Source organism: Eublepharis macularius, chromosome 4 (assembly GCF_028583425.1).
Source record: "Eublepharis macularius isolate TG4126 chromosome 4, MPM_Emac_v1.0, whole genome shotgun sequence".
Taxonomy (NCBI): domain Eukaryota; kingdom Metazoa; phylum Chordata; class Lepidosauria; order Squamata; family Eublepharidae; genus Eublepharis; species Eublepharis macularius.
Window position 1 is genome coordinate 151,529,219 of NC_072793.1, and position 15,156 is coordinate 151,544,374.

Sequence of the window (15,156 nt, forward strand, 5' to 3'; positions counted from 1 at the left end):
GCAGGAGACCCATATTAGAAAACAGGATGTAAAATATTTAAAATCTGGAAAATTGGGCAAAGAATTTGTAGCGGCCTCTAACAAGAAAAAAAGAGGAGTGGTGTTGTACATAAAAGAGGAGCTGCAGCCAAAATTTGTTATGAGAGATGTGGAAGCTAGATTTGTAGCGGTGGAATGTAATTGGAATTTAAAGAGAGTGTTGGTAGTCGGACTTTATGCACCTAACGGTGCAAAGGAAAGCTTCTTTGAGGATTTAAGGAAGCATTTAGACGATCTTGTATATGACCAGATAATTCTTGCTGGAGATTTTAATGGAGTGACAGATTTGGAACTAGATAAAAAGACTACAACAGCACAAAAGAAAAGAGGACTATTGCCAAAGCTTTTTTTTGAGTTGATTCAACAAGAGACTCTCGAAGATGTATGGAGGAGAGAATATCCTAAAACCAAACAGTTTACTTTTTATTCTGCAAGGCATCTTACATTATCAAGAATTGATATGATCTGGGCCTCAAAGGACTTAGCGTTATGGACTAAGGAGGTAGAAATAATGCCGATGGTAGGCTCAGATCACAATCCAATTATGTGGAAATTTGGAAAAAGGAGAAAAAGGAAAGCCTGGAGAATAAATGAGGACTTGCTACAGGAAAGTGAAAATATGGAAATATTGAGAAGAGAGACAAAGTTTTTTATACAATATAACGTGAATAAAGAAGTACCAACCAGTAAAGTTTGGGACGCGTACAAGGCGGTTGTAAGGGGCATACTAATGGACTTAAATGGCAGAGCAAGGAAAAAGAAAGAGGAGAAAAGACAAGAGATTGAGGAGAAAATAAAGGCCAAAGAAATACAGTTAAAAAAGAGACCAGGGAAAAAGAAAATACATCAGGAAATTAAAATTCTTCAAGAACAGTTAACAGCAATGAGTAATAAAGAATTGGAGTGGAACCTTAAAAGACTGAATCAAAAAGCTTTTGAGGGTGCTAATAAACCTGGGAAATATTTGGCATGGCAATTGAAGAAGAAAAGGGAAAAGAAAATAATAAATAAAATCTGTGAAGAAAATAAAACGTACCTGGAGCAGACTACCATTAGTAGAGCCTTTTATAAATTTTATGCTAAGCTGTATAATAAAAAAGAAGTAACCAAAGAATCAATAGCATCATATTTGGAGAAAACCAAACTTCCAGAGATCTCGGAAGCTTGGAGAAATAAGTTGAATAGTGAAGTAACTGATGAGGAAATAAGTAAGGCAATACAATCTGCAAATCTAGGAAAGGCGCCAGGGCCAGATGGACTTACGGCTAAATTTTATAAGACAATGGCCAACGAACTGGCACCATTCCTAAAAGAGGTGATGAACGGAGTTTTTAGGGATCAAAGAATTCCAGACACTTGGAGCGAAGCGAATATATCATTGATCCCAAAAGAGGGCCAAGATTTGACTAACGTGAAAAATTACAGACCTATATCACTACTTAACAATGATTATAAAATTTTTACGAAGATATTGGCGGAGAGACTGAAGGGGTGGCTCTCGGAAGTCATACAGGAGGAACAAGCAGGCTTTTTGCCAGACAGACAAATAAGAGACAATTTAAGGACAGTGATCAATGCTATTGAATATTATGATAAGCGTTGTGACAAAGAGGTTGGTTTCTTCTTTGTAGACGCTGAAAAAGCGTTTGACAATTTAAACTGGGATTTTTTGTTTGCCACTATGGAAAAGCTACAATTGGGAGAAAGATTCATCAGAGCAATTAAAGAAATTTATAGAGACCAGACTGCAGCAATTGTAGTGAATGATGAACTGACCAAGAAATTGACGATTAGTAAAGGAACAAGACAAGGTTGCCCGTTATCTCCATTGTTGTTCATTTTAGTATTGGAGATTCTGATGATACAAATACGACAAGACGAGGAAATACGAGGAATAAAAATAAAGGACTATTCATACAAGGTTAGAGCATTTGCAGATGACATAATGTTAATTGTAGAAGATCCATTGGAGAACATGCCAAAAGTGATAGACAAGATCAAGGAGTTTGGTGACTTGGCAGGTTTCTTCATTAACAAAAAGAAGTCAAAGATATTATGTAAAAACATGACTAAGCAGAAACAACAATTGTTAATGGAAACAACGGACTGTGAAGTAACTAGTAAGGTGAAATATTTGGGAGTTGAGCTGACTGCAAAAAATATAGATTTGTTCAAGAATAATTATGAAAAATTATGGACTCAGATAGAGAGAGACTTGATCAAATGGAATAGACTGAATTTGTCATGGTTGGGCAGGATTGCAGCAGTTAAGATGAATGTGTTACCAAGAGTAATGTTTTTGCTACAGACAATACCAATCATCAGAGACTCTAAACAATTTGAAAAATGGCAGAGGAAAATATCAGATTTTGTTTGGGCAGGCAAGAAGCCTCGAGTGAAAGTAAAAGTTCTACAAGATGCAAAGGAAAGAGGCGGAATGCAACTGCCCAACCTGAGACTTTACCATGATGCAATCTGCCTAGTTTGGTTAAAAGAGTGGATGACATTAAAGAATAAGAAACTATTAGCCCTAGAGGGATATAAAAAAATTTTTGGATGGCACGCATACCTATGGCATGACAAAGTAAAGGTCAACTCGATGTTCCTGCATCATTTTGTAAGGAGAAGTTTATATACAATCTGGAAGAAGTACAGAATTTACCTACAAGAAGGAACCCCTTTGTGGGTGGTTCCATATGAGGTGATAGATCCGAGAGCTGTTGATAATGAACAACAATGTTTAACGTACAAAGAAATAACTAAAACTGAAGTGTCTAAACTTAGAATAAAGACGCAAGAGGAACTATCACCGAACTACGATTGGTTCCAGTATAGACAGATCAGAGATTTGTATAACTCGGACTCTGTAAAAGGAGGTATACGAACAGAGAATTCGGAACTAGAGCAGACTCTTTTTAAAGAGGACAAGAAAAGAATATCCAAGGTATACCAAGTACTGTTGAAATGGTATACCGAGGATGAGACAGTTAAAACACAAATGGTGAAATGGGCTATAAATTTTAATAAAGAAATAACAATGGAGGCATGGGAATACTTGTGGAAAACTACAATGAAGACAACGACATGTATTAATATTAAAGAGAACATTTTCAAAATGATCTATCGTTGGTACATGATACCAAAGAAGATTGCGCTAGGAAACTTGAACACTTCTAATAAATGCTGGAAATGTAGAAAGCATGAGGGCTCCCTCTATCATATGTGGTGGTCGTGTGAGGTAGCTAGGCAGTTCTGGGGGGAAATAATAAGAGAAATGAGTGAAATTTTACAGTTTCAAATAAATAAGAACCCAGAACTCCTGCTGCTAAACTTGGGAATGGAGGGAATCCCAGCCCACCATAGGACGTTGATATTTTATATGACTGCAGCAGCTAGACTTTTGTATGCGCAGAAATGGAAAGTACAAGAAGTGCCAACTATTGAAGATTGGATCTACAAATTGCTGTATATGGCTGAAATGGACAAGATGACAAGAAAACTGAGAGATCTGGACTCAGGGCAGTTTAACACAGACTGGGAGAAGCTGAAACAATATCTGGAGAAGAAGTGGGAGGTGGGAGGAAAACTGTGGCAGTTTGAGAACTACTGAAGTACAATAAAAGTATAAAAGAGAGGGGTGACTTTACCGGGGGAGGAAGAGAAATGTGAATTTATAAGCAGTTAGATTAATTAATTGATTGAGATATATATAGATATGTAAAGGTTAATTGATAGAATATTGATAGAGAATAATTAACGGTTTAAACATGAGGATTGAGTAATTAACAATATTTTTTTTTTACTTGATAAGACTTATATGCACCAAACTGAATGTATAGAAGAGTTAAAATGACTGACTATGTGATGAGTTATATAGAAATACTATAAAAAGAAGAAATGATTAATATAGAGAGAACAAATCAAATTGTTTGATTTAAATGTGGGAAATTTTTATGGTTTATGACATACAGAAATATTCAAAACTGGAAAATGGGATAAATTGTTTATCTAAAGAAGTATAGTTTGGATGTTTAGTAAGTAAAAGAGTTAAAGATGTACTGCTTAATATAATGGAGAATATATATTTGTTTTAGATAGAGGAAATTAATAGAAGTAAGGGAAAAGGGACAGAGGGTGGGAAAGCTGTTGGAAGTCAACAAAAGGGGGGGAAAGGGAGGGGGTTAGAAACGAAAAATTAGGGGATAATTGAATGCAATGTAATGTAAAAATATTAATGTTCTAACCCAATAAAAAAAATTTTACAAAAAAAAAAAAAACAAAACAAATACCTTGAATCGGGGCTTTTTTTCTGGGAAAAGAAGTGGTAAAACTCAGTGGGTTGCGTTCGGAGAAAATGGTCACATGGCTGGTGGCCCCTCCCCCTGATCTCCAGAAAGAGGGGAGTTTAGATTGCCCTCCACACTGTTCGGCAGTGCAGAGGGCAATCTGAACTTCCCTCTGTCTGGAGATCAGGGGCAGGGCCACCACCCATGTGATCATTTTCAAGAGATTCCGGAACTCCATTCCACTGCGTTCCTGCTGAAAAAAAGCCCTGCCTTGAATCAAAACCAACCAACCAATATAATATTAAATGGTGAACAAGCTTTCAAGTTCCAGAACTTTTAATCAGGCTGATTTATTTTAAAGGATGGGGTAGAGGAAAAGGACATTTCAGGGATGATCTGATGCCTCTTGTAAGCATTCTGGAAAGGATGCCAAGCAGATTTGCAAAAATAAAATTCACAAGTGGGTCCCAGCAACCACCAAAGTCATAATAGTTGTGATCAGCTCACACTTATAGGTCTTCTGATAAGATGTAGCAACTTCCAATCAGATCACTTTGGTTGTACCTTTCCAGAAGAGGAAAAAATGGCTCCTTTATGCTGTACCCGGGAGTCTCGTGTGTTATCCTTTTTCAAAGGTAATCAGATGTCTTTAATCCTTTTCATTCTCTTAGACTGAATGATAAAGCACGGCAAATGTTGACTGAGCTTGGAAGCAGCTATGCTGGCAAGCTGGGATTTCGGGACAACTGGGTATTCCTTGGTGGGAAAGGACTCAAAGGCAAGAGCCCATTTGAACAGGTACCTTTTTGTTAACAGTAGCTGCAATCTAAAGGAATGTTTTTTGCATTTATTCCATGCATAATCCTAACATTTTGTGGTTTTTCCTTATCAGCAGTTGCCCTCCAAAGTACTCTTTTAAAAATGCAAAAACTGGTTAAATTGGTGGCTAAAACACAAACAATAACATCTCTTACTTTCTTTTCTATGTCATAAGGTGTGTATAGAGACAGAACACCTTCCATGTGGTGCGCCTGTTTCTGTTTGTATCCAGAGTGGCAAATGTCTATTTGTGGTCATTGGGGAGCAGGATTTTTCCACTTCCCCCTCCCTCTGCAGCCCCTTGAGATCTTATTCAGTAGAACACCAAAGTCTCCCTACACCGGCAGTAGGAGGAGGAATTTGTTTAAATCAACATCCCTGCTTCTGAAAACGGAGACACCATTCTGTGGGAGGACCAGCAGGGGTACATGCCACTGTAACTGGGAATTTGAGAAAGGGGGAACAGGACAAGTGTTGAATTACGACAATGATTTCACATGGTAAAGTTACGGCAAGTTGAACTTATTTTCACCCCAAAGATTTTAATGCATTGAAGCTGTCTTTCCTGTCAAGGCTTAGACTGGATGGTGAAGTGGGAATGGCATTTTTGTGTAAGATATTCATATATTCTCAGAAGGAAAGCACCGTTTCCCATTCACATGTTGTCTTTCATGCATCGCAGGTGCATGGGCAGAGGATGTACATGTCACATGGATCCATGCCGACTTGAACATCTCTTTGCTGAGCAGATGGGGCTGGCTGCTTAGTGAGAGATACCTCACCACTTTGAGATCTCTGACTGATGTTCTTCTGGCATGAGGCATTCTTGGACATGTTAGACGTTAGAGTCTCTACATGAGACATCTTACATGGGGACACTCAAGTGTAAGGAGATGCAATGTTAGCCGGGAAGCATAGTTTTAAAAGATAGAGCCGGGGGAGATCACTTCTCAGAGGGTTTGTTAATTTCACTTTCATCTCCCCGAAGGCTCTGTTAATTTCTCCTTTCTACAGGAGAGTAATTTTAAAAGACAGAACTGGTGGAGATCACTCCTCAGAGGGTTTGTTAATTTTATCTTCGCCTCCTGGAAGAGGAAGTGAAATTGACAGAGCCTTCTGGAAGGCGAAGATGAAATTAACAAACCCTCTGAGGGACAATCTCAGCTGGCTCTGTTTTTAAACTATGCTTCCCAGCTAACATTGCACCTCTCTACACCTGAGTGTCCCCATGTAAGATGCCTTGAGTAGAGAGACTCTTAGTTACAACCTATCCAGAAACAGAGGACAATGTTACAGATCCACCTAAATGTATCTGTATAGACAAATGGGCAAATCATTGTATGAATAAGACATAAATCCAGACCATCACCGTAAAGTCTCATGCTATTCTCACCATGAGCTGGCTCATCCCAATGTTTGAAGGTTCTCCAGGATTTGGTCTGCATTGAAATGCATAACTTAACCATGGCTAAACAAAAATGTGCATGAATCCAGTTTGTGCTAGGCTTACACATGCACCAGGCTCCCCCCTCTCCTCCCTCCCTTCACACATGTAGTGCAATGAAGAAATGGTGTTTTAAGACTAATTCCAGTTACCTGTTACATATGAATGAAGGCTTGCTGCTTACCTGGAGTTAGTTGCTCCTGCACAAGCCAGGAGCTGGTTTGCCATGGGCAACACAGTGCAAAAAAGCAGGAAGTTCCAAATAGAAGTAACGGAGTCTCCTTTGCTTCTACAGCACTTGAAAAACAATCACGACACCAACAAATATGATGGCTGGCCTGAAGTGCTGGAGATAGAGGGCTGCGTGCCCAAGAAGATGGACAAGTAGTGGGCTTAAGGCAGAACCACAGTTTGTGTGGCCTCCACAAATGGACTTTTCCCTTTGGCTTCAACTCCAACAGATTCTGCCCTGTGGTGCTCGTATTGCTCTTTCCTCTGAACGTTCCTTTGGTACAGGCCTGAACGACCCATCGAGCCGAACACAACCTGTTGAGCCTGTCAGCTCTTTATAGCGGCCCGGATGGTGCTGAATAAAATTTCTGGACTTGCTGCCAGAAAGCCACTTTGATACAGAACGCTAGTGGGAACTGCTGTGGTGGAAAATCAATACAAAAATGATACTTTAGCGGAATGGTATGTCATTTGGATCCGGAAAACATCAGGGACTAATTCATCCATGCATCTATAGAAGCTGTGCCACAATAGTGCAGGATAAAGACATAAATACCCACAATAATGGGAGATCTTGGAGGATAAGGACAGAGATATTGAAATTGTGTTATCGCTTACAGAAAGTGTCCCGTATCTCATGTGTGAGTACATGTGTGGTTATTCCACAGAAGCACGTAGGATTCTTACAGGCTGTTGTGTCTAACAATTGAAAGGGGCCTCTATGTCAGGTATGCAGAAGACAAAATCATTGGCGAGCATGCCTGTGTGAAAATTCTTATATATTGTAATTCTTAGAAGGTAGAAAAGGTTAACTGTGTCAAATGCTCTCTGCTTTTTGAACTTAAGTTCTTGAAGGTATGTGGGGGGGGGGGCGCTTTGGACCACAGGACTTCTCCCTCTCCCTTCCCCACTGTAACCTCTCCCCATCCACCCATTTTTATTTATTTGTTTCACATCTCTGTGCTGCTTCTTTGTCACCAATAGTGGGACCCAAAGCTGTGAACAACAAAAATGAGTTGTTGTTAATAATAATATGATTAATAACAATAAACAACTTTAAAATAATAACCCTTAGCCACACGATTAAAAACAAAGCATGAAAAGCCACCCTGCAAATATCAGCATAAAAACCAACAGCCAACAGGTGGCATTAAAAGCTTTTCCTGAACAGCCAAGTTTTCACTAGCTGCTGAAATGCCGTAAGGGAAGAGGTGCCCCTCTAAGGAAAATGCTTTCGATTTTTCACATAGTCAAAAATCTGTCTGTCTCTCTATTACATCTTTATCCCACCCTCTAATGGTGGGGCTCAGAGCCCCATACATGGTTTTCCTTTTCTCCATTTTATCCTCCCAACCCTGTGAAGTAGGTGAGAGTGAGAGAAATCGATTGGCCCCAAGTCAGCCAGTGAGCTTCACTGCAAAGCAGAGATGTGATCCTAGATCTCCCTAGTCCTCTTTTTTTTTAACAAAAATTTATATACTACATGGGGCTTCCTTGTATATATGATTTATACTGAAATATATTTGAATAATTTTTTGCAATATTTATTGGTGTTCAGTTCTTTGATGTTTTCCCTTTGTGACAGAAGCATCAAATAAAACTCCAGATGTAGACGAAACTCTAAACTCCATATGTAGAATGTATCTATGAAACTATCACTGCAATTAATTGAATATTTGTTCACAAAAGCATTTCTGCAATGAAAATAAAAGTGCTCCAAGTACAATAGAAATAATTTGCCAGGTTACACTTTTACCTTCTTGCCACCAGGGGGCCACCTTTCGTTAAGTAGGAATACAGCAACGCTAGCACTCTCTGGCCTTCTTTGCATGGGAGATTTTTACTGCGTTTGTTCCCATACCTCTTTGGGTTTTCTTCCAAATTCTAGATAATTAAGTCCCCCTTCAGATTTCAATGTGATGTTTCAAGGGTTCTCTTCTGAGCTTTCCCCACACAGGCAGAAAACTCAAAAGAGAACCCTTGAAACGCTGCACTGAAATCTGAAGGGCGAGTTAATCATCCAGAATTTGGAAGAAGACTCAGACCCATGGAGCCAAACGCGGTAAAAATCACCCATTAAAAAAGGCCTTTGATCGAACTTGGGATCAAAGGAAAGTTACCCAACAAAACTCAAACGCTTTTCTATCCTGGTCATTTCAATGGGAAAGAATTAAGCACATGTTTAATTCTCCCGCCTAAATCAAGAGAAGTCTTGCGGCACTGCTGAGATTAACTACATTTTATTTGTGTATGGGACCACAAAAGCTCATGCTGGAAGAAAATGTTGTTAGCCTTCAAGGTGCTGCTGAACTTCTGTTTTATTTTTCTGCTGCAGACTGACACATCTACCCTCTCTGAAACTGTTACCAATTTAGACTTGATTACATTTCAGATTTACACAGGGCTTTTTTTCTGGGAAAAGAGGTGGTGGAACTCGGTGGGTTGCCCTCGGAGAAAATGGTCACATGGCTGGTGGCCCCGCCCCCTGAACTCCAGACAGAGGGGAGTTGAGATTGCCCTCCGCATGGCACTGGTGCAGAGGGCACTCTAAACTCCCCTCTGTCTGGAGATCAGGGGGTGGGGCCACCAGCCATGCGACCATTTTCAAGAGGTTCCGGAACTCCGTTCCACCACGTTCCTGCTGAAAAAAAGCCCTGGATTTACATCATCACACTTCACCCTGTACTTCCTGCACTTCGTGGCCCCTCCCCTTCATAATGGCTTGGATCCTGTGGTAAAACTTCCCTAATGGAAGGGAGTTGTGGCAGCAAAATAGGGCCTCCTCACCTCCCCCTTCCCAGTGCTGCCCAAAATGATCTGTGAAATTCTGGTGCTGGAGGATAGGGGACCCCCAGAAACAGCGCGAGGAGCAAGAAGTCAGTAGAGTGCAGGAAAATTTGCCTCCACTTCCATTCGTGGAAATATTGGCAAGGTTCCGACCCACTCTTATGTGTATATGTGTGTCCATAAAAGTTTACAACAGGTTTTCTTTTAAAGTATGAGTTTTTAAGACCAGAGAACTCCTGGGTGGTGTCCAGATGGCTTGTGTGGTGGTTGACACAGTCACACACCAATGGGGCTTTCCCATGGCAATTTTCCCTGTAGTTTTCCTGCCTCAGTCCCCCAGCAGCAGCCATCCCAGCCCACCCACCCCAGGGCACCTGTTTGTTTGTTCAATTTTTGAAAAATCAGTAGCTGAATATTTTGTAAGATGAAGAGGACTACTGTGCTGTCCCTTTCATAGGTTTCAGACGGGGGTAGAATTAGAGAGAAAGATCAAGGATCTTTTTATCCTCTCTTTCTACTATCCTGCCACTATCCTTTGATGTGTAGATTGTATTCTCAGGGACTTCCTTCTTCTTGCACCATATCTTCTTCTCTGTCACTCACTTTTCTCCATCTTGACACCATGGACGCAGGACCTGCCATCCTGCCATTCTCTGGCATCTTTTAAACTAGATAGAGTCTCTCTACATGAGACATCTGACACGTGAAGAACACGTAGCCAGGAAGGGTAGTATAAAAAGACAGAGCTGGCGGCAGGGCAAAGGCTTTGCTGTACACTGGAGCTGTGCGAAGGGGCTGTGAAATGCCAGAAGGGAGACTTCAGCCCATCATAATCTCTCCAGATCCAAGCCCGGCTCTGGAAGGCAGCTCCAGCCCATTTCCATTCCTCTCTGCCTTCTGGTTGAGATCCCACACAGGCCGTTTCCACATGTTGTTAAAGCAACGGACTACTAACTCAATGCTGGCAGGTTTTTTTTTACAGATTCCAGATGCCTCCGATTTCAAAGCGGAAGAAGGCAGTTTGGCTTTCGTCTGATCAGCATCTTTTCTGAGACTGGGATTTCCCGCTCTTTTCTGTACCGGGTAAAGGACGCTGTTCAGACGAAAGACAAACTGCCTGCTTCCGCTTTGAAATCGAAGACATCTGGAATCTGTAAAAAAAAACACCAGCATTGCGTAAGTAGCCCATTGCTTTAACAACATGTGGAAATGGCCACAGTTTTAGACTGGAGAGGTTGACAGAGCCTTCAGGAGGTGAAGATGAAATTAACAAACCCCTGAGGAGCTATCTCCGCTAGCTCTATCTTTTTATACTACTCTTCCCAGCTAACATTGCATCTCCTTACACTTGACGAACACATGCCAAGGCATCTTATGTACAGCGACTCTTAGAAAGAATCCTATCTCCTTTCCTATCCTCTCTGGAGTTCCAACAATATATGAACTCAGATTCTGTTTCTAAAGCTTAACCAAGGCTCTATGTAAGTTTGTTCCGTCCCCAGCCACACACCCACACTCCCTGTAGCACAGGCTCATACACACACACTTCTCTGCATACTATGCAACTCTGCTGACATATTGTTATATCAGTAATAACCAGCACTCTGAATTCTCAGACTTCATTTTTTATGTAATTTTATGTAATTTAATTCTCAGCTTGCATTGCAGAGATATGCCTTTCCTCTTACATCTCCGCAATGGAAGGGACTCAGCAGAAGGGACTTGAAACACTGATTTTTTTTAAAATGAAAGCAATACATTCAAAGCATCTATTAAACATTGATATACCTTTATATCAATATAATATTCAATTGCCATTTTTTTTAACCGTGGTTGGCTGGGATGACTGCCAGTGGGACAGTGTCAAGGAAAATGGCTGCCATGTGGGTGGGAAAATCCAAACTGGCTTTACTGGCTTTACTGCTATCTTTCCCAAAACTTTGTAGCAAGGCAGGTTTGAGGAAGATCAGCAGAAAGCTGGGAAGATTCCAAGAGGTGCACGAATGCACCACAATGCAGTCAGGAAGCAGGAAGAAAACAATGCCAACAGCATGGAACCCAGGACAGACAAACCATATAGGAATGGCCTTTCTTGCAACACACAAAACATGGCTATCCATCTAGAGCTTTAGCAGTGTGATGCTAAGGTGTTACAAGCCTTTAAGAAGAAGAGAACTAAAGCAAGGTTTGCCAACCTCCAGGTGGTACCTGGATAGGGTTCTTGCTCCCACCCTCCGCCCCCACCACCACTCACCTGGCCAGTGGGGAAGGAAACACAGGCCCAAATTGGCCCAGTGCAAAGCACATGCATGCTCCTGAGCCTGCACAGGAAGTGATGTCATCATGCAGGCCCAGGAGAGCACACGTGCAAAGAGTAAGGTGAGTGCTGGGTTGCCTCCCTACCGCCGGGAGGGTAATGAGAACTGGCCACCTTACACCTGGGAATCTCCCAGAATTACAACTGATCTCCAGACTACAAAGATCAGTTCCCTTGGAGAAAATGGCAACTTTAGAGGGTAGACTCTATGGTATGAATAATTGACTAAATAAATAAATTTTTATGAGGGATATTGTTAAAGTGGTAGGAAGCTATCATAGTGGTTTGAGGTCTTTCAGAAAAGCTTCCCCAAAATATAGCGGATCATTAATATTATGCTCATTTTATAGACGTGGATGTCTGCAGAGCCACCAAGAGGGGGGAACAACATCCCAAGTTGGGATCCCATTCCCCCGGTGGGGGCAGGAGATCCCCTGTTCCCATTTTTCACCCCCTGCCACCATTTACCTGGCTGGTGGAGGGAAAGGCAGGGAATGAGCCTCCCAGGCGTGCTCACAGGACCAGTGCTACAATGTCACTGATGTCATCGCACCACCCCAATAGTGCTCCCATGCTTCTCAGTGGGCCAATTTGGGCCCCAAATGTGCCAAATCGGGCCTGTTTGGGGCCCAAATCATCCCGCAGCTAAGCACTCATGCACTCCCAGCCTTACATGATGACATCATTTCTGGGAAGTGACATCAGGAGGGTAAGGGGACCTGGCAATCCTAATTCCAAGGGCCATGGTAACCATGGGGCCCATAGAGCTGGGCAAGGCATGTGATTTACTTCCATATTATGTTTGCTTTGGATCTGGATAAAATGAAAGGGGGCCCAGAGAGAAACTTTGAGGCCCTGTGTTGACTCCTTCCAAGGGTTGCCAAATCCAAATTGGGAAATTCCTGGAGATGTGGAGGTGGAACCTGGGGAAGGTAGGATTTGTCGAAGGGAAGGAACTCAGTGGGGTATAGTGCCATAGGGTGCAGACTCCAAAGCAGCCATTTTCTGCAAAGGAACTGTTCTCCATAATCTGCAGATCAATTGTAATTCTGGGAAATCTCCAGGCCCCACCTGGAGATTGGCAACCTTACTCCAGTGATCCGGAGGCAGGAGTGGGAACCCAGTCTTGCCTTTTTAAATGCTACTTGGTGAGACCATGTTTAAGTTGAGATTCAGCTTGTACCATGACTTCTTAGTGACTGCGCACAGCATCACACCATTAATGCAATTAGGGGGGCATAAAACCACAGACAGCAAAGAGCCGCCTGGCTGGCTGGGTGATCATCTAAGCCCAGCAATGGCTGCCGCTTGGGTGGATCTCATTGTGTTTCTTTCCCAGGTCTTTTTGCCAAAACTGCATCAAGGTGAGAACCGAACGGAGGGAGAGGGGATAGAGAGAAGAAGACGGTACAGGTCCCCTCATCAAGAAGAAGCGCTGGCACCCCTGGGGCCAAGCTGTGCCATGCAGGTTCAGTTCCTTCCCAGAGCCCTTCTGCCTTCGGGGACATCTTGCTGTGTCAAGTCTGATTACTCTAATCTTCAACAGGCTTTCACAAGACGGAGCTCTGCTTAGAAGCCGGGCATGAAAGCTGCCTTTGTGTGTCGCCTCTGGCAGTGTGCAAGCCGCTTGTTAGGTGTATAAAAGATGACTGCTTTAAATGCCAGGCTGAGCCATCAAGGGAAAACATTTCTGCTTGTTACCCTGAAGACCCTGCTGCTGTTTCTTAAGCCCTCTGACTCTGTGAGTAGACAGGAGTGCGAGGAGCTGTACGTTCGCACCCCCTCATGTGCTGGATGCAGAATGAGACTGTCTACAAACAGTGGCATGAGCAGCACGACAAAATAATAAGGATTCCCAGAAGGGCCAATCCTGCCTTTCACACACACACACAGCAAAAGCTCATTCAAAATTGCTGGCCGGGGACACCGCCGGATACGTAAAATCATGGGAGCAACCCATGGGAAAAAGGTAATCATTTTATGTTTGATACTTGTAGTCTAGATGAGATGGAACTGCCTAGCAACTCGGGATTCATTCATTGATATATGTTGGATATCAAATGACTAAAAGGACGCTGTCTTGAGCAGACATCTGGAGAGGAGGACGATCAATAATTTCAATAAGTAAAATGTGAATTTGAGGTTCTCTGGATGGAGACCCTCTTCTTGGTTAGGCTGATAAGTTAGCCATCTGGGACAGGAGACAGGTAAAGTTTTACAAAGCTACTGAAGATTCAGGGTAAGAACAAAAATGACACGGGTAAATGTAGCTCAGCTGGAACGTTGCAGATGTGAGTGGCTAGTTCTGAAAAGATGCCTCCTGGAGAGATCCCCGTGAATGCAGCCTTTGATTTCAATGGGCTTAGTAGACTGGAGTAACTTTCCATAGTACTTTCCATGTACTATGATTAGGCTGAAGAGGCTCAGACACAGAGAGAGGATAACTGGCATGAAGTCACTCAGTGAGCATTGTGGCTGAGGGGTGGGTGGGTTTGAACCTGAGGCTCTGCGGCCAAAGTCAAGCATGCCCGTTGCTATACTACACTCGCATTTACCTGTGCCCCGAGCTTGACTTAGTTGTTTGAAGTATTTATTGCAAGCTTTTCTGACAGCTCAAAGTGGTGAACCATAAATACAAAAAAAAAAAAAACAGGACAATGTGAGAAATAAAACCAAGTTACAGAACCGCCTTGCGATGGAGGCGCAGTACCTTGTTGCTAGACTACCACAGTATATTCTGCTAGGTAACTCTTGATGAATCTTGGGAAGTTTCTAGTGGTGCAGAATGCAATTACTGATTGTATAACAACAGCAATCTAGCATTTGTGTGAATCACCTAATTTCTCCCAGGTTTAATTCAAGGTATTCTTTGACATATTAGCCAACCATCCATTGGCATATCGTATTTACTTTCTCCATTATGGGAGCCAGGGCCTCTACACATGTCTTGGTCATGTTATGCATCTAAGAGACCTTCTAGAAAGCAAGACAGTACATCACACTTGAAGCCCAGCAAGACCAAGAGCTGCCATTTACTTATTTCCCAGTTTATTCTCTCTAAGAACCCATAACAGCTTGCAGTAGTACAGACATCATATACATAAGTTAGTAGAGAAGTAAATAAATGGGATCTGCCCAGGATGTCCTTGTTGATCTCTATGAGGGATATTGCTGGCCTCATTGAAGATACGGACGGTAAGCCAAAAAGCCATGAGCCCTTAGGCCCTTGCCTC

At 42.2% G+C, this 15,156-nt stretch overlaps 1 protein-coding gene across 2 annotated transcripts in view; it reads left to right on the forward strand.

The window, feature by feature from the left end:
- Positions 1–7,489, forward strand: part of FAM3D (FAM3 metabolism regulating signaling molecule D) — a 50,328-nt gene extending 42,839 nt beyond the window's left edge. For both annotated transcript variants that reach the window (XM_054977170.1, XM_054977169.1), the window contains exons 9-10: positions 4,997–5,123; positions 6,884–7,489. In XM_054977170.1, coding sequence (XP_054833145.1) covers positions 4,997–5,123; positions 6,884–6,976 — 220 coding nt within the window. In that variant the 3' untranslated portion in view covers positions 6,977–7,489. The remainder of the gene's footprint in view (positions 1–4,996; positions 5,124–6,883) is intronic.
- The last annotated feature ends 7,667 nt before the right edge of the window (positions 7,490–15,156 follow it).